The sequence below is a fragment of the Cavia porcellus genome, unplaced genomic scaffold (genome assembly GCF_034190915.1).
Source record: "Cavia porcellus strain 051 isolate PalLab524CR breed Dunkin Hartley unplaced genomic scaffold, mCavPor4.1 scaffold_5, whole genome shotgun sequence".
In the NCBI taxonomy this organism is placed as follows: Eukaryota; Metazoa; Chordata; class Mammalia; order Rodentia; family Caviidae; genus Cavia; species Cavia porcellus.
In genome coordinates, this window is record NW_026947488.1 from 50,164,118 (window position 1) to 50,179,321 (window position 15,204).

The 15,204-nt window shown below is 43.5% G+C and overlaps 1 protein-coding gene across 1 annotated transcript in view; it reads right to left on the reverse strand.

Moving 5' to 3' along the window:
- Positions 1 to 9,664, reverse strand: part of Tmc2 (transmembrane channel like 2) — a 73,463-nt gene extending 63,799 nt beyond the window's left edge. Inside the window, exon 1 of the mRNA XM_063249476.1 lies at positions 9,631 to 9,664. Coding sequence (XP_063105546.1) covers positions 9,631 to 9,664 — 34 coding nt within the window. The remainder of the gene's footprint in view (positions 1 to 9,630) is intronic.
- Positions 9,665 to 15,204: the final 5,540 nt, after the last annotated feature.

The window sequence follows — 15,204 nt, forward strand, 5'->3', positions numbered from 1 at the left end:
TGAAATTGAAAGGGAAGCAAATTCATTCCTGGAAGCAAGCATTATTAAGCTGATACTGAAACCAGAGAAGGACCCAACTAAGAAAGAGAACTACTGGCCATTTTCCCTAATGAATACTGATGCAAAAGTTCTCAATAAGATTCTGGCAAACAGACTACAGAAAATTGTCAAGAAGATTATACACCATGATCTAGTGGGATTCTTCCCAGGGTTTCGGAATGGTTCAAGATATGTGAACCCATAAGTGTAATATACCATATTAACAGAGCCAAGGACAAAATCCATAAGATCATCTCAATAGATGCATAAAATGCCTTTGACAAAGTCCAGCACCCATTCATGATAAAAACCTGCACAAAAAATTGGAATAGATGGTTTTTATCTCAATCTGATAAAAGCTATCTATGACAAACCAACAGCCAACATCATACTAAATGGACAAAAACTGAAAGCTTTCTCTCTAAAATCAGGAACAAGACAAGAATGTCCATTGTCTCCACTCTTGAGATTCAACATAGTCTTGGAAACTTCAGCCAGCGCAATTAGACAATAGAAAGAAATAAATGGAATAAAGATAGGAAAGGAAGAAGTTAAACCGTTGTTTTTGCAGTTGACATGATATTCTACTTAGAAGACCCCCAAAACCCCACCAAAAGATTATTAGGTTTTTTTTTTTGTCTTTTTTGTTTTTTATCGGTACCAGGGATCGAACTCACGACTGCCTGCTTGCAAGACAGGCACTTATGCCACTGAGGTAAATCCCCAGCCCCAAGATTATTAGATTTAATAAGCGAATTCAGTAATGTAGCTGGTTACAAAGTCAGCACTCAAAAGTCAATAGCCTTCCTATACATAAATAACAAACTCACTGAGAGACAAATCAAGGAAACAGTATCTTTTACAATAGCATTCAAAAAAAAATACCTAAGAATCAGTCTAGCAAACGATGTAAGACTTCTACATTGAAAACTACAGTACTCTTTAAAGAGGAAACTAAAAAAAAAATACAAAGGAGACTGAAGAGGATTTTAGAAAATGGAGAGATACCCTGTGCTCTTGGGTAGGAAGAACCAATATAGTGAAAATGGCCATATTTTCAAAACTGTTATATAGATTCAATGCAATCTCACTCAAAATTCCAATAAAATATCTCACAAAATTAGAGAAAACAATTCTAAAGTTCTTCTGGAACCAGAAGGACCCTTGAATAGCAAAAACAATCCTGGGCAACAAAAACAAGATGGGAACATCACAATTCCTGACTTGAAATTATACTAGATAGCTACTGTGATTAAAAAAAAAAAAACAATGTGGTACAATATCTTTTACAATAGCATCCAAAAAAATGAAATACCTGGGAATCAGTCTAATAAAGGATGTAAGACCTCTACATTGAAACTACAGTATTCTTTAAAAAGGAGACTGAAAAAAATATTTAAAAACCAAACACACAAAAAACAAACAAAGAAACAACCAGACCTGAAGATCAACAGAACAGACTAGAAGATGCAGAAACAGCTCCAGACACACTGTGTCATCTTGTCTTGGACAAAGGAGTCAAACACATTCATTGGAAGAAAGACATTCTCTTTAATAAGTGGTGCTGGAAAAACTGGCTCTACACATGCCAAAGGTTAAAACCAGAGCCATATCTTGTGAAAACTAAAATCACAATGTATCAAAGGTTTAAATATCAAAACAGAAACATTAAATCTGTTGGAATATAGAGTAGGTAAAACTCCTGAAGATATTAGTGTAGGCAAAGATTTTATGAACAAAACCCTGATTGCACAGGAACTATCACAAAGAATCAACAACTGGGATCTCACCTGTCTTGGTTAGTTTATGCTCGTCACTGAGACAAAATACCTGAAGCCCAAAGTTGGGAAAGGAAAGGTTTATTTCTTACAGTTTTTGGAGGTTTCAGTCCACACTCAGTTGGCTCCAAGACAGGCTGGGCCACAGTTCATGGCAGCCGCCAACAGCAAGCTCCAACCAGCAAAAAGCAAGACACACCTTCTTCCTGCCATTACATCACATCCTGGCTCCACCCCTTTGGGGGTGGAGCACTGACACCATCAATCCAAGCACCAGACAATGAACGAATAACAAATGCACAATGCAAACTCACAAGGCCTGGAGGACACAGACATAAACCATGACATCACCCTACTGAAAAGCTTTTGCATAGCAAGAGAAACCACCAACAGAGTGAAGAGACAACCCAAAACATGGGTAAAAATGTTTGTCAGCTGTTCCTCAGAGAAAGGATTACTATAAAGAACTAAAAAAAAATAAATACTCCCAGATTTAAAGGCCCAATCAAAAAATGGCTTTCCGGGGCTGGGGATTTAGCTCAGCGGCATAAGCGCCTGTCTTGCAAGCAGGCAGTCGTGAGTTCGATCCCTGGTACCGGAAAAAAAAAAAAAAAAATGACTTTCTAAGATGACTATATACTTCTCAGAAGAAAGATCAACAGAAATAAATATGTGAAAAATGTTCAGTATCACTGGTTATTCAAGAGATGCAAATTAAAACAACACTGAGATTCTACCTCACTCAAGAAAGAATGGCTAGAAAGTATGGCTTGAGATCATACTCATTAGTAAGAAAAATAAGGCACACATGTGAAACATTGTATTGTCTCATTTGTGTGAGAAGCTGAAAGAAACAACATATATATATGTATATAAAATAGTTAAGATAATTATACTACTGGTATCTCTGAGTTCACTGAAGAGAAAAAGATGTGTGCCAGTATTGTTTGGACAGTTGAATGCAGATGCCTTGTGCTCTGCGTGAATGATTTGGGGATGACAATGTGTAATGTATGTCTCAGTGCCGTCCCAATTGATGTGTTTTAAAGTTTTGTTTTAGATTTTTTTGTTTCTTTTTCTTCTTGAAATACAATGGATTTGCAAAAAAAAAAAAAGAGAGACGGAAATTTTGGAGATTTTGGTCGTTGGCTAGTTGGCTGGTTGGCTGATCTGATTCTAAGATTTATTCCTAAGTGTAAAATAAAGCTAAATGAATTACAGAATATCTTTTATATCTAAAACTATTTTTGAGATTTCTCAAAGGCCAAGGAAATAGACTTTTTAACCTTATAAAAGGAGAGATACTAAAAAGAATTAGGAATGTTACAGTTAGAGTTTCATAGGAAGAGTTTTTAAATAGAAGAGACGTTTGACTTTTCTAGGTTAAACTTATGTAGTTAAAATTTAAATATTTCAGCAGTTCTATGCTTGACAAGAAGTTCCTGGTGGTCTGGTAATGCTCTTCCTGTTCATAGTGTGTTTTCACTTATCAGAGCCCTGGGGGGAGATACTTGATAGTAGACAACAGTATAAACAGCAGTCACAACTCAGTTATCACTTAAAATGTTAATTTGGATACAATCTCTTATTTAAATTGAATATATCATTTTTGAGGCCACTGCGTTTCAAGCAAAGACGCACATTAAACTTACACGTTGAGTTTCATGTTCACAACCTACTCCAGACTTACTATATCTTTTCACTTGATATTCTTCATGTATTTTTGAAGTATTTGCCACTTGGTATGTTTGGTATGTTCTATGTGTTATATATTAAGATAATTATAAGCTCAAGATTTTTTCCTCTGAAAATTATGGCTCTTTATTTTTGCAAATCATACATAATGTTCATTCTCCATTAAGGCACAGTTAATTTTCATAGAAAATTTTCCCAAAGCTTTCAAAATACCTTATTATGTTGGTTGAAAATGCTTCAGAAACATCCAAATTTTCAATTTCATTATTGTGTGGAAAGTTTTCAGTAGCTAGTTAACCACAAATATTTAAAGTTTCTCTCACCTACAGAATGTTTATTGTATCCCTAATGTTTTCCTTGAAATATCAGCTTTAGTGCAGAGTATTACCTTAAACAAAGGACTACCTCAGAACCCAAGTGGAAGGGGCCCTATCAGATTCTGTCAACAACCAGCACAGTGGTGAAACTCTTAGAGAGTTGGTTGTTGGGTTTGTGTCCAAGGCCCATAGAATAAGACCACAGATTGTCTGTCTATAATCTGTATTTCTATGATTTCTATTCTTTTGCTAACATTTTATGCTTTCAATGATTTAAGGCCACTTTTAATTGTATAATTATAAGTCTTCTATTTTTACTATCGCCGTTAATATCCTTGGTTACTTCTTGATATAACTCTAATACCCAGTTATGTAACTGGCTACATTTTCCTTTGAGAACTGCCCAGTTTCCTTTGGTGCTATTTGTTTATGAATTATTTGGTTTTCCTGGGTAACTGGACTTAACCATTGGGTTGCTTTTTGATGGCAACTCTCTAGGTAGACCAGGTGATGAGAAATCATAATCCTCACTGTATTCTTGGAAAGTGCTGTCTCCTCTTAAACAGGATTTGGAAACCCATGAGTTATTCATTATAACCCATCTTCCAGTGCGATGGAACTTGGAAGGGGATAGGGAACAGTGGAGTGTATTTGGAAGCTGTCTTACTTTCTTTATATCTCTTACAAGTAAGATGTTACCTTTTTTTTTTTGCTTTAGACTTATTCAGTGATCTCAATGGAAAATTCACTCCCTGACATCTAACTACTCATATTATTGAATAACAGTGCCAAAAGTTTATGGCATTATGTGACAATTCATGGAGCATTTTGGTCAAATACTAGTATGGGTTCTATTATCTTGAAAAACTAATACTACTATCAGGATTATTAATCACATCACTCACTGCATTGCCCTCTATGCAAAGGAGATCCACTGATAGTTTCATTGAGGAAGGAAAAAACTGGGCTTGATTTAAGAACAGAAACCTTAACAACTCTAGGGGAATTCTGGATTTCTCTCTTTTTTGAAGTCCCTTCATTTCATATTTCACAAAGATGCCTGGAGAATAGGCTGAATCTTAAATGCTATGATGGAATTTGGGAAAAAAAGTGCCATGACAGAGAAACTATGATGTGATTTAGACAGTGCCACTGCTGTGGCTTGGGCAACTGTCCTCTGGAGGCCTTTATATGTTAAAGGCTCGGTCCCTAGCCTGTGGTGCTAACAGCAGGTGATAGGACTTTAAGAGGTGTGGTGTAGTAGGAGGCTCTTGGGTCACAGGGGTGCCCTTGAAGAGGCTCATGGGACCCCTGCCCTAGCTCATGGCTTACTTCCTGGCCCAGGTGAGTGATGTTGCCCTGCCCCCTCCTCTGCCAGAGTATGATGTCTCCCTCTGGGCCTATAAGAAACAGGGCCAGCTGATCATGGACTGGAACCCTTAACTGAGGCAAACATTCTGTTTCTCTGTTTAGGTTGATTATCTCTGGTATTTGTTATAGTAACATGAGCCTGAGTAACACGCCTTCCTTAAGTCAAATTTCCAATTCTCAGTAACTTCTGACTCTACCTTCCCAGAGGCTGCAAAGCTTTTCTGCAATAAACAGTGAATCTGCTTTGTCTTAGTAGGTTGTGTGGTGACACTTATGCAATCAGTTTTGGACAATAACTTAGTTAAGTGCATTCTGTTTTTCAAAAAAAGGAATAAATGGTGTACTAAAGAAAAAAGACTGGAAATACAGAGGGTGCTAAATTATGGACAGGATTATTAGAAAGGCTTCACACAATGTGAATGTTTACGAAGAAGTTTAACAAGTGGGGAAAAAAGACTTACACATGCACATGATTTCACACAGAGCTACTAAAGGCAATAGTTAGAATTTGGGGTTTACACACTGTCTTAGAGAGGGAAGGAGGGAGGAAGAGATAGAAGGGGGAGAGAGAGGGAGGAGGAGGGAGACAAAGAGGGAAAGAGAGAGGAAGAGGAAGGGAAAAAGGGAGAGAATCAAAGGGAGAGGGAGAGAGGGGGATAGAGGGGGAATGAGAGAGAGCAGGCCTGAGAATATACCTGGTGATCCATGTCCCTCACCAAGCCTCATTTCCTAACAGCACATTTAGCTATGAACTCATCAATGAATTAATCCATTGATGAGGTTACTGCCCTCTTTATTTTAAAAATTTATTGTTTTTTAATTAAAAGTTTGGGGGCTGGGGATCTATCTCCGTGGCATAGCGCCTGCCTGGTAAGCGTGAAGTCCTGGGTTTGATTCCTGGTACCAAAAAAAATTTTTATTAGTACATGCTTATGGTGCATAGTGATTACATTCATCATGGGGAGCTGGTACATGTAGATAACACATCTTCATTCTGGGGACATTTTATATTGAAACCATAACAGATGCTAGCAGGGTGTGGTGGCATACTCCTATAACCCAGCATTTGGGAGGCTGAGGCTTGAGGATTATTGTGCATTCAAGTCCAGTCTAGGCTACATAGTGAGACACTATCTCAAAAAACAAGAAAGAAAAAAGAATTATTTCCAAAATAATTATCTACCTGGTATAAGACAGAGATATCATTATAGTTGGCAATTTATGTTCTGGTTTTAGACTGAAAAAAAAAAAAGGACAGAGAGCTTTAGTAATTCCTTCTCTTTTTTTTTGATGTGGTCTGAGACCTCTAAGGGATGCAAGAAATTACAGCTGCTTCCAGCCCCTGCAGTTGGTATATTTCTTCCTCGATGCCCTGTGGCATTGCCACATAACACTACAGGAATCTTCCCTTTCAAGTCTCTGTCCTGGTGCCTCCTTCACCTCACTGCCTATGGTTTTGGAGCCTCTGCCTCCTCCACTAAGGATTACTTGAACAGAGCTCTCGGAGAGCGGGTGGAGGGAGGCCACTGGTCCCCCTCCTCAGGAGAACCCCAATTGGGCCCGGCTTGCAGAGTTGGCGGTGAAGGATCGAGGAGATGAGTCATAAAGACCCACTCCATACCTCGTGAGGGGTCTGAATGAGAAAGTAAACATATGCTTATATTTTCTTCTGTACTCTGTATATGTGCTCAAGCCACTAGTGAGATGGCTCACTGTGGTCAGGAATCATACTAAGCATTCTTCCAAGCATGGTAGATGTAAGTTGGAAGTTTGGAAATGTTTTTCCAATCTGTAATTCCTGTTGTAATTTGGTTCTCAACTAAAACAAATTCATGAGGAATGTGGAAAATGACACAGAATTTGCCCCTTATTCTTCCCTGAACCCCTTTTCCATGGAAAACAGGCTGCTTTATCCTTCTTTCATAGTTTTCAATGGACTTCTTAATGCAGCATTTAGGAACTAGTAAGTCACTGTCTTCTAGGAAGACACCTAGCTCAGCAGGGGCTCCTTTGAACAGCAGGGGCCTGATGTTTATGTACCTGAGCTTTGCAAGAGAATCAGACAGCAAAAAGCAGGCTGAGATTGCTGCAGGAGTCGCTGGGTCTAACTTGCTGTCCATCTTCTGTCTTAATATTAATAGTTCAGTGTTTTTACCAAACACAATGGGAAGATGAGGGTTCTGATCTTTCCTTTCTAAGAGCGATAGGTTGCAATTATGTTGAGAAAAGAACTTTGTATTTTCAGACTTTTTTCTTTATTAAGTATAAGCTGAAGGAATAGGCTCTGTTCCATAGGGTATCATCTCCCCTCAGAGGCAACCCCAGAGAAGATCTGAAATGGAAATCCTTATGTAATTGGGTTTCAGTTAATATAGTGGGTTCCTAGTACTTAACTTCACCACATCTCTTGACTGTTTGGATCTATAGGTGGAAAGTCTGACTTAGTTCATCTTTTTTATGGGAAATGGAAATGGAAGTCATAGGAAAGGGGATATAATTTAGTAGGAAAAAGCTTGTAGGTCATTTTAGGCAAAATGACCTTCTAGTTCACGCTTCCTCAAGGGATACTTGCCCACAGGCGACTCCATCAAGCTCCAGCCCCTTCTGCTGGAGTAGAGGGAAGCCCAGTTATAGGGAAATGTGATGGGCTGGGGAGGACTGTGTTTTGTCACACATAGACAAGGAGCATCCTGCAGGTTACTGTCACAGAGGAATGGCTGACTCTGTCACTCCTGAGAGAAGGGTCTCCTGGGGGCCACACTGGGGCACAGCACGCTTCCTCAGCTTGGCTCCTGGGCCTTTGGAGAGGGCTGAGCAGTGATGAGGAAGACAGGTGGGCTGGGAGGAGAGATGGTACAGATGGGCAGCAGGGCCGTGTGGGAAGGGGAGCTGAGATGCCAAGAGCCAGCTCTTCTGGATCTCTTGCTCCTGGCTCTCCCCTCTGCAAAGCTGCCCCTCTGAGATCTCAGGCCCTGCCAATGGGGTAGCAGTGGCTGTGAGAACAGTAGGCCTGGGCAGAGCAGGTGAGTCCTGGGGCAGCTACTCTACACAAAGAAGGTCATGGAGGGGGCTGGTTGAGAAAAGCAGACTCTTCCAACCTTCCAGAAGTCCACTGTTCCCCAGGACTCTACTTTCTCACATACAAGTGGAACCTAGCCTTGCCTGGGAGGTGAGGAGAAATGATATGACATCTCTGATGCTGTGACATGCAGAATCAGATGCCCAGCCAGTGGATGTGGTCCCGCCCTCTCCTCTTTTCCTGGAGCTGGCTGCCTTTCTGGGCCCACAGAAGAGCTGTGATCACATTGCCCATGGGAAGATACCTGAGGACCAGCTCCCCGGGGACTCTCTGGAGGGCAAGTGTGCCCCTCTGGATCGGGTGCCAAAATGTGAGTCCTGGCTGCACCACCCACCCACTGCCTGTAGGACATTGCCCTTTCCCCCAGCTGGTCAGTGCTCACAGCATCCCAAACCTCAGCTCAATGTGTCTCTAATTGTGGAATGTTCCCAGACACCCAGGGACCCTGTGCCAAGCAGCAGGGCCTCTTTCTGACACTCTGCATCCCCTCCAGTTACCTGCCTGCCTCCACAGGTTGACACAGGGGGTCTCACAGGTAGTGTGGAAGGAGAAGGGTGAGGGAGGAGGAGGATGGAGAAAGTGAGGAGGGAGCTGGACTGCTGGGTAATGGAGTGAGTTGTGCCCTGCACACCACCTGGGAAGCCACCACCCCTCTCACCTGTCCGAGAGGAGCTGCCTTGAGCCTGTCCTCTTGGTCTGCCATGTGCTGTAAGGGACAGAAAATGAGAGTAAGCAGCTGTCCTCTGGAAAGTCCTCCTCCCAGTAGCACCCCCATTTCTCTTAGGGAGCTCTCTCAGTTGGTTTATGGAAGCCTCACACTGGAACTCGGCTCCAGTGGTTTTACTCAACAAACTCTAAGTCCCCAGACTTTGACAATTCTCTGACACTCTGGAACAGTTATGAAGTCATAACAACCACCACACCCCAGCACGCATGTGCACATGTGCGCACACAGACACATTCACGTGCACTCACACACCATCTCAGACAGAACTTGTTGCTAAGGAGAGGGCAACTGTAATCAAGAAAATATGAGTCCAACAGACCCTTGGAAGCTCTGAGGACTCACAGGACCTGCAGAAGCATGACAGCCTACATGCTGGCATGGGCTCCAAACATGGTTTTTCACAGGTCATTTCAGTCCCTCCAATAGCCTGTGAGGTAGTAAAGACCACCCTCATGCCATGGAGGCAGGGAGAGGTGGAACAACCACACTGAGGTCATTGAGCACGGAAGTGCAGGCCCAGATTCAAACACAGATTCCTTCCCCTGCCTTTCAAGACGGCTTCCCATCCCACCTCTGCCCAGAAGGACTGTAGGTAGGACACTGGAGGATGAGGACAGGACTCACCTTCCTCCTCCAGACCCTTTGGTGGAGGGCTCATGATCAGCAGGGCTCCCGAGGTCCCCACCTGCATTCACACAGCTTGCTCGGCCACACACATCTCCAGTCTGGAGTGCTTCCCTGGCCTCATGGGAGCCCGCCTTCCTTCCTGGGCCCTGACAGCAGCCAGAGCTCCGTGGCTGGAGATTGAAAGTGGAGTTTGGGAGAGAGATGGTTCCCAGCATATCAATCCGGCTACACACTTCTCTGCTCGGGTTTCCCTGCTGAGGACTGCTCAGCCTCAAATTTCAGGTATCACTTATACCTGAGGGGCCCAGAGGGGTAAGGAGCTGCTGGCTGTCTCCTGGCAATGACACCACTTGCATTCCAGCCAAGGTGGGTGTGAGTTGCATCCCAGGGCTCTTCCCCAGTATCCTGAGTCCCTGATTGGGGCAAGGCACTAAGGAAATTTCAGGATGTTCACACAAGAGGTCACCTGGGCTTCTGTTTAAAATGCAGATTTCCAATTCAACACTGAGCATTTGAACCAAGAGGTCTAGGATGTGCCCAGAAACGTATCTGCACTTGAGTTCTGAGCTCATGCTGATGGAGGTCTCCCATGGAGCCAGCAGCTCACTTACTAGCAGCTTTCCCACTGCTGCCTGCCTTCAGGGAGAGCAGATTTGACTGCTTTGAAAACTATCCCGAGTTTTAGAGGGAATTTTTGGTTGTCACAGGCCTCAGAGTGCCAGATTCTTAATCTGGGGTCTCTGCAACTCTCAAAATTGTGGCTGGAATTTGTGGGTGGTGAACAATGGCAGGGAAAGGATTTTCTTTTCCAGTTTAAATTTAGCAATTTCTTTCAATTATGAATGTAGACAAAAATGTTTGATTTTGTTCCTACAGAAGTCAGAGGTGTTTTTTGCACCTCCTTAAACTGTTTGGGATATCTCAAGATATTATTTATGCTTACTACTACTTTAGATCTTGTTATTTATTTACTGGGCAGCTCATGTACCATTATAGGACAGATGTTTAAAATGATTTCAATGTTTATTTCAGAATCATTAGTCTGTTTTGTAATCCTAATATTTTATGGACTTAAAATTTGTATTCTGATGTGGGCATGGTGGTGCATACCTGTAATCCCAGCCCTGAGCCAGAAGGATCAAAAGTTTTAGCCCAGCCTGGGCAATTAGGCAAATTAGCAGGAACTGTCTCACAATTAAAAAAATTAAAAAGTTCTGGGGATATAGTTCAGTGCAAAGGCTCTGTGTTCAATCACTTAACTGAAAAAAAAAAAAATCTGTGTTCTGAGAAAGGGTCTGTGGATCTTACTTGGATGTAAAGGATTTCGTGAAGCAAACAGAATTAAGAACCTGCCCCAGAGACCCAGCCTCTGGCCAGGCCCATGTGTCTTTCATTTGTTCTATTTCCAAGATGGTCAGGAGGAGGAAAGCCCATGACCTAGACCCTGTGAAGGGATGTGGTGGTGACGCAAGCTTTTAAATATTTGTCTCCTCACTTTGGTCTCTGATCCAGCAGGCTCCTGAAGTACTTCCCAGCCCACAGGCATAGGACAGTATGGGGGGTCTCAGTCACATTCCCTGCATTCATAAGCAGGGCTACCGCAGCTGTCTCCTTCACACCCTCAGGTCTGGGAGCCACCAGGAGTGAGGACCCTTCCCTTTCTCATTCTCAGTGCTGGAGGAGGAAGGCTTTTAATATATCCTTCCATTTGGGGGAGGAAATTCTAATGTTGCAGCATGTGCCTGTCCATAGTGTGGAACACACCAGTTCCTCCTTTCCCTGAATAATAATGAGCACATACCCAGGCTGGACCTGTTCTAGGCTTCAGAGACTCATCAGTGAATGGTACAGAGTCACTTGTCTTTGGGGGATGATACATTCCTGTGTCATGGGCATCTATGTTGAGCCCTGGCGTCTGGAGAAGGAGTTTACAAGTTCCTTCTCTCACACAACAAAGCCCATCTTTAACAATCATTGCCATGGAATTCAAAATCCAAGTTTGGAAGTGAAGCACCAAACATATAGTATTGTGCTTTTAACTTAGGGTACCACTTAAATCAGTCCTAGCACTCTAAATACACACATCCAGAGAAGAAGGCCTCATGTCAGAGTGGGAGCAAGAAGATGAGAGTGGTGTTTTCAAGCTATCATCCTGGCTGCAGGTGTGCTGAGCTCTGCTCCGTGCCAGGGCCTGCCTGGGGGTCTCCAGGCCAACTCCCCATTCCTCACTCTAGATTGGATGGGTGGTGGTGTCACCTCCATGTTTGAGCCATAATGGCCCCTGGATGGGTCTTCTGGTGAGTAGGTGACAGAGAGTAATGGGGCTTTGGCCTGGAACTCAGGGACAAATGGTTTTAAATCTCTGTGTGACATTGAGAAGGTCACTCTAACTCAGGTCCTTGGTTTTCTCATTGTTCAGGCTTAGACACTGTAGAGACAATTGCTGTTGTCCTGTTCAGTTTTCCTCACAGGGCGAGAATATCATTGCAGGGCTACAGCTGAGGGCTCCTTAGAGGAGACTGGCCCTGAGGTACCCTGCCCTGCCAACTCAGCCTGCTACCACAGCTAATATTTTTGTTAAAATAAGGGACAACTTCTTGGTGTTGTTCACACTCCAGAGCTCCCTGTGGGGTTGGGCTGCAGCTGGACTCCAGGGGGCCCTTTCTCCTGTCTTTTTCTCCTTTTCCCTCTCTTCTCTTGAGACCCTCTCTGGGCTCATGTCAGAATTTCTGCTGGGAACCAGCGCTAATATTGTCTTTTCTAGAGTAGAGTCCAAGACCTACACATCTCCCTGCCACAGAAGGGAACAGGAACTAGGACAGCCAGACTGGTGGGGATAAAGGACACAGGCCATTCAAGGGCAGGGACCAGGATGCTCACTGAAACCAACAGGAGATAGCACAAAGAACCGGCGGGGCGGGCAGACCTGTGCAGCCCCTGGGCTGGCTCACATGCTTTGGACATGGAGTCCAAGGGGTATGCCTGGACCCAAACACAATGATTCTGTAACAAAGCTGTCACCCTAGCCTCTCAGGACTGTTGGGATACACTGTCTGCTCCCCAGTCCTCATTTACCCCTAGGAGTTAATAATGAAAGCAATAGAGCTGGCCACATAATTTGTAGAGCCAAGAGGAAAATGAAAATATGGGGCCCTTTGATCAAAAAGCAAGACAAAGCAATTAAAGCCACTAAAATATAAATCTTTTCCTTTTTTACCAGTTAATGTCATTCCATGAAAACTGAAAATTCCACACTGCCAGGCACTTGCACTATGGCCCCAATGAGGGAGACTCCTCAGGGCTGGGACATACGGTTCCCCTTGGGGTAAGCGCGTGTTTCTTTCAGGGGACAGGGAGACAGCGTGCATGAAATCATCCCGGGAATACCTGTTAGAAGACCAACTCTGTCCTTTTGGGGAGAGCTACTGCTTAGGGTGCCAAGAGCCCATTTCCGAGAGTGAACCACATCCCTATATAACTGTCAGGTGGGGTCTGGATGACAGCATTCAAAGCTTCGGGAGGATTTCTTCTCTGTTCTTCCCTTGAGTTTGCCTCATCAAGATCTGCCTGTCCTTGGTGGTGTTTCCAAAATGCCTGTAATGCAGAACTGCTGATTTCACACACATGCAAGTTTCAAGAAAAATAATCTAGCTTGACAAAGAAACTAATATAAGTGACATAAAAGCATGCCTTTTAACCTTTCACCAGATGTTCTTTTTCTTTGTTTTCCTTAATACAAGGCTTAGCTGATTAATATTTGAGATTCGTGCATTGGATATTCAAGCCAACAGAAATAAATATTGCTTTAATGAGTAATAATATTGGAGAGGTGCACTGTAAATTTTTTGCACTGTAATATTTCATCAGGATGGTGAACATAACTTTTGGTCAAGCTATGGATGTTAAGCACCAAATTAATTCTTTTTCATGGGTGTAATCAGAAAAATTAAACCCTAAAGCAACAAAAAAATAACATGCAATTTCAACCAAATGTCCATGTCATCTAAATTTAGTTATGCTTTTGTCACAAAAAACCTTGTCAAAGGGAAAGTTTCTTGGGCCATCTTGTTAATTTATCCCTCTAATTAAGAGCATATGTATATATAATTAGCTATAGGTATCTGCTTACAAAACATCCAGTGTCGCTCACTGAATCTTGTAAACCAGCACAATGGAGAGGATCCAGTTTCGAGCAGGTAACACCTTAGCTGGATAACGTGAGCTGACGCTATCACAAGGCTATTGCTCTCCACCTACTAACCCACACCGCAGAGCTCATCGCTGGGTAGTTTGTGGCACAGGGAAGGAGAGGCCATGGAGATCTGGGTGGTAGCAATGAGTGTGTGTTTGGGACAGAATGTTTCTAAATCCTACCTGAACAGAATGTTAATTTCTGAACGATTTTTGATGCACTGCAGGTGGCGCTGAGGAGTCTTGCTTTTAAGGAGCTGTGGAGGGGTCTTCCAAACCATAGCACCCACCGGCAGAAAGACCTTTAGCAGCATCCTGGGCTTCTCCCCAACAGATACTTGTAGTGGTAGCTCCTCTACTCCCCAGGTTGCAAACCACCTCTGTAGGGTGGTTACGTAGGATAAGAGAAATCACTCTGAGTAGTTTGTGGGCCTTTTCTTCTGGACAGGTGCAGTCTCCAGAAAGGAATGTGCTCACACCCTCCAGGCCAGTGTTGGGAGAAGGATGGCTGCAAGCTCCGCTTTTTAGCACAGTACATGGATTAGCCATTTAATTTTCTTGTTTTCAGTACGGTTCTTGACTTTGCTCACACTGTGCCTTCTGTCCCACCATACAGCGCTGCCCATTTTGCCAGCCTCTTCAGAGTCGGTTTTCAGATATGCAGGAATAAGACAGAGGATCTGGGTCCAAAGAGTCATTTCTTAGTTTGTTTTTAGTAACTGTTTTATGGAGGTATAATGTACATACCATAACATTCATCCCTCTAAAACGTTCAGTTCTGTTTTTCAAGTACATTTGCACATTGGCTGTCTCTGGTTTCTGATCTATGGCTGACTGTGATTGTATCTTACATCTGCCATGTGGTGACACATCTGTGGTGGATGCTCTCAGCCAGTGTGCTGTCCGCTGTGGCCAAGGCCAGGCATAAGGACAGCCTAGCCTAGGGAGTGCTGGCCGGGTTAGGGGTTTCAATCTGTCCCTCTTCCCTTACCCCCACCACCCTGTTCCAATAGGCTCCACCGAGAGACCTTGGGATCCTGCAGAGCGCAGGAGTCACCTGCCACCAACCCCTTCCCACCTCTGCTGTCAGGTGGGCGCCTCTCTTCATGGAAATTCAGAATTGGGACGGGCTACCTCGAGGAAAGGCCTCAGCCTCTGTGGGGATGGACGTTGGGGAGGGCACTGTGGGCTCTGTGGCTGGTAGCGTCAGTGACACTCAGTTCCCCAGCGAGGTCAAGGACTCTCCTCTGCCACAACAGGTCAGGACTTGCACAGAGCGAGGGGGCGCGAGCCACAGAGATCATCACTGAGGCTGTGGGGCAAGGGCCGGAGTTGGCTTCCAGGGTGAAAACTCTTCTTCTTCTTTTGGTACTGGCAATC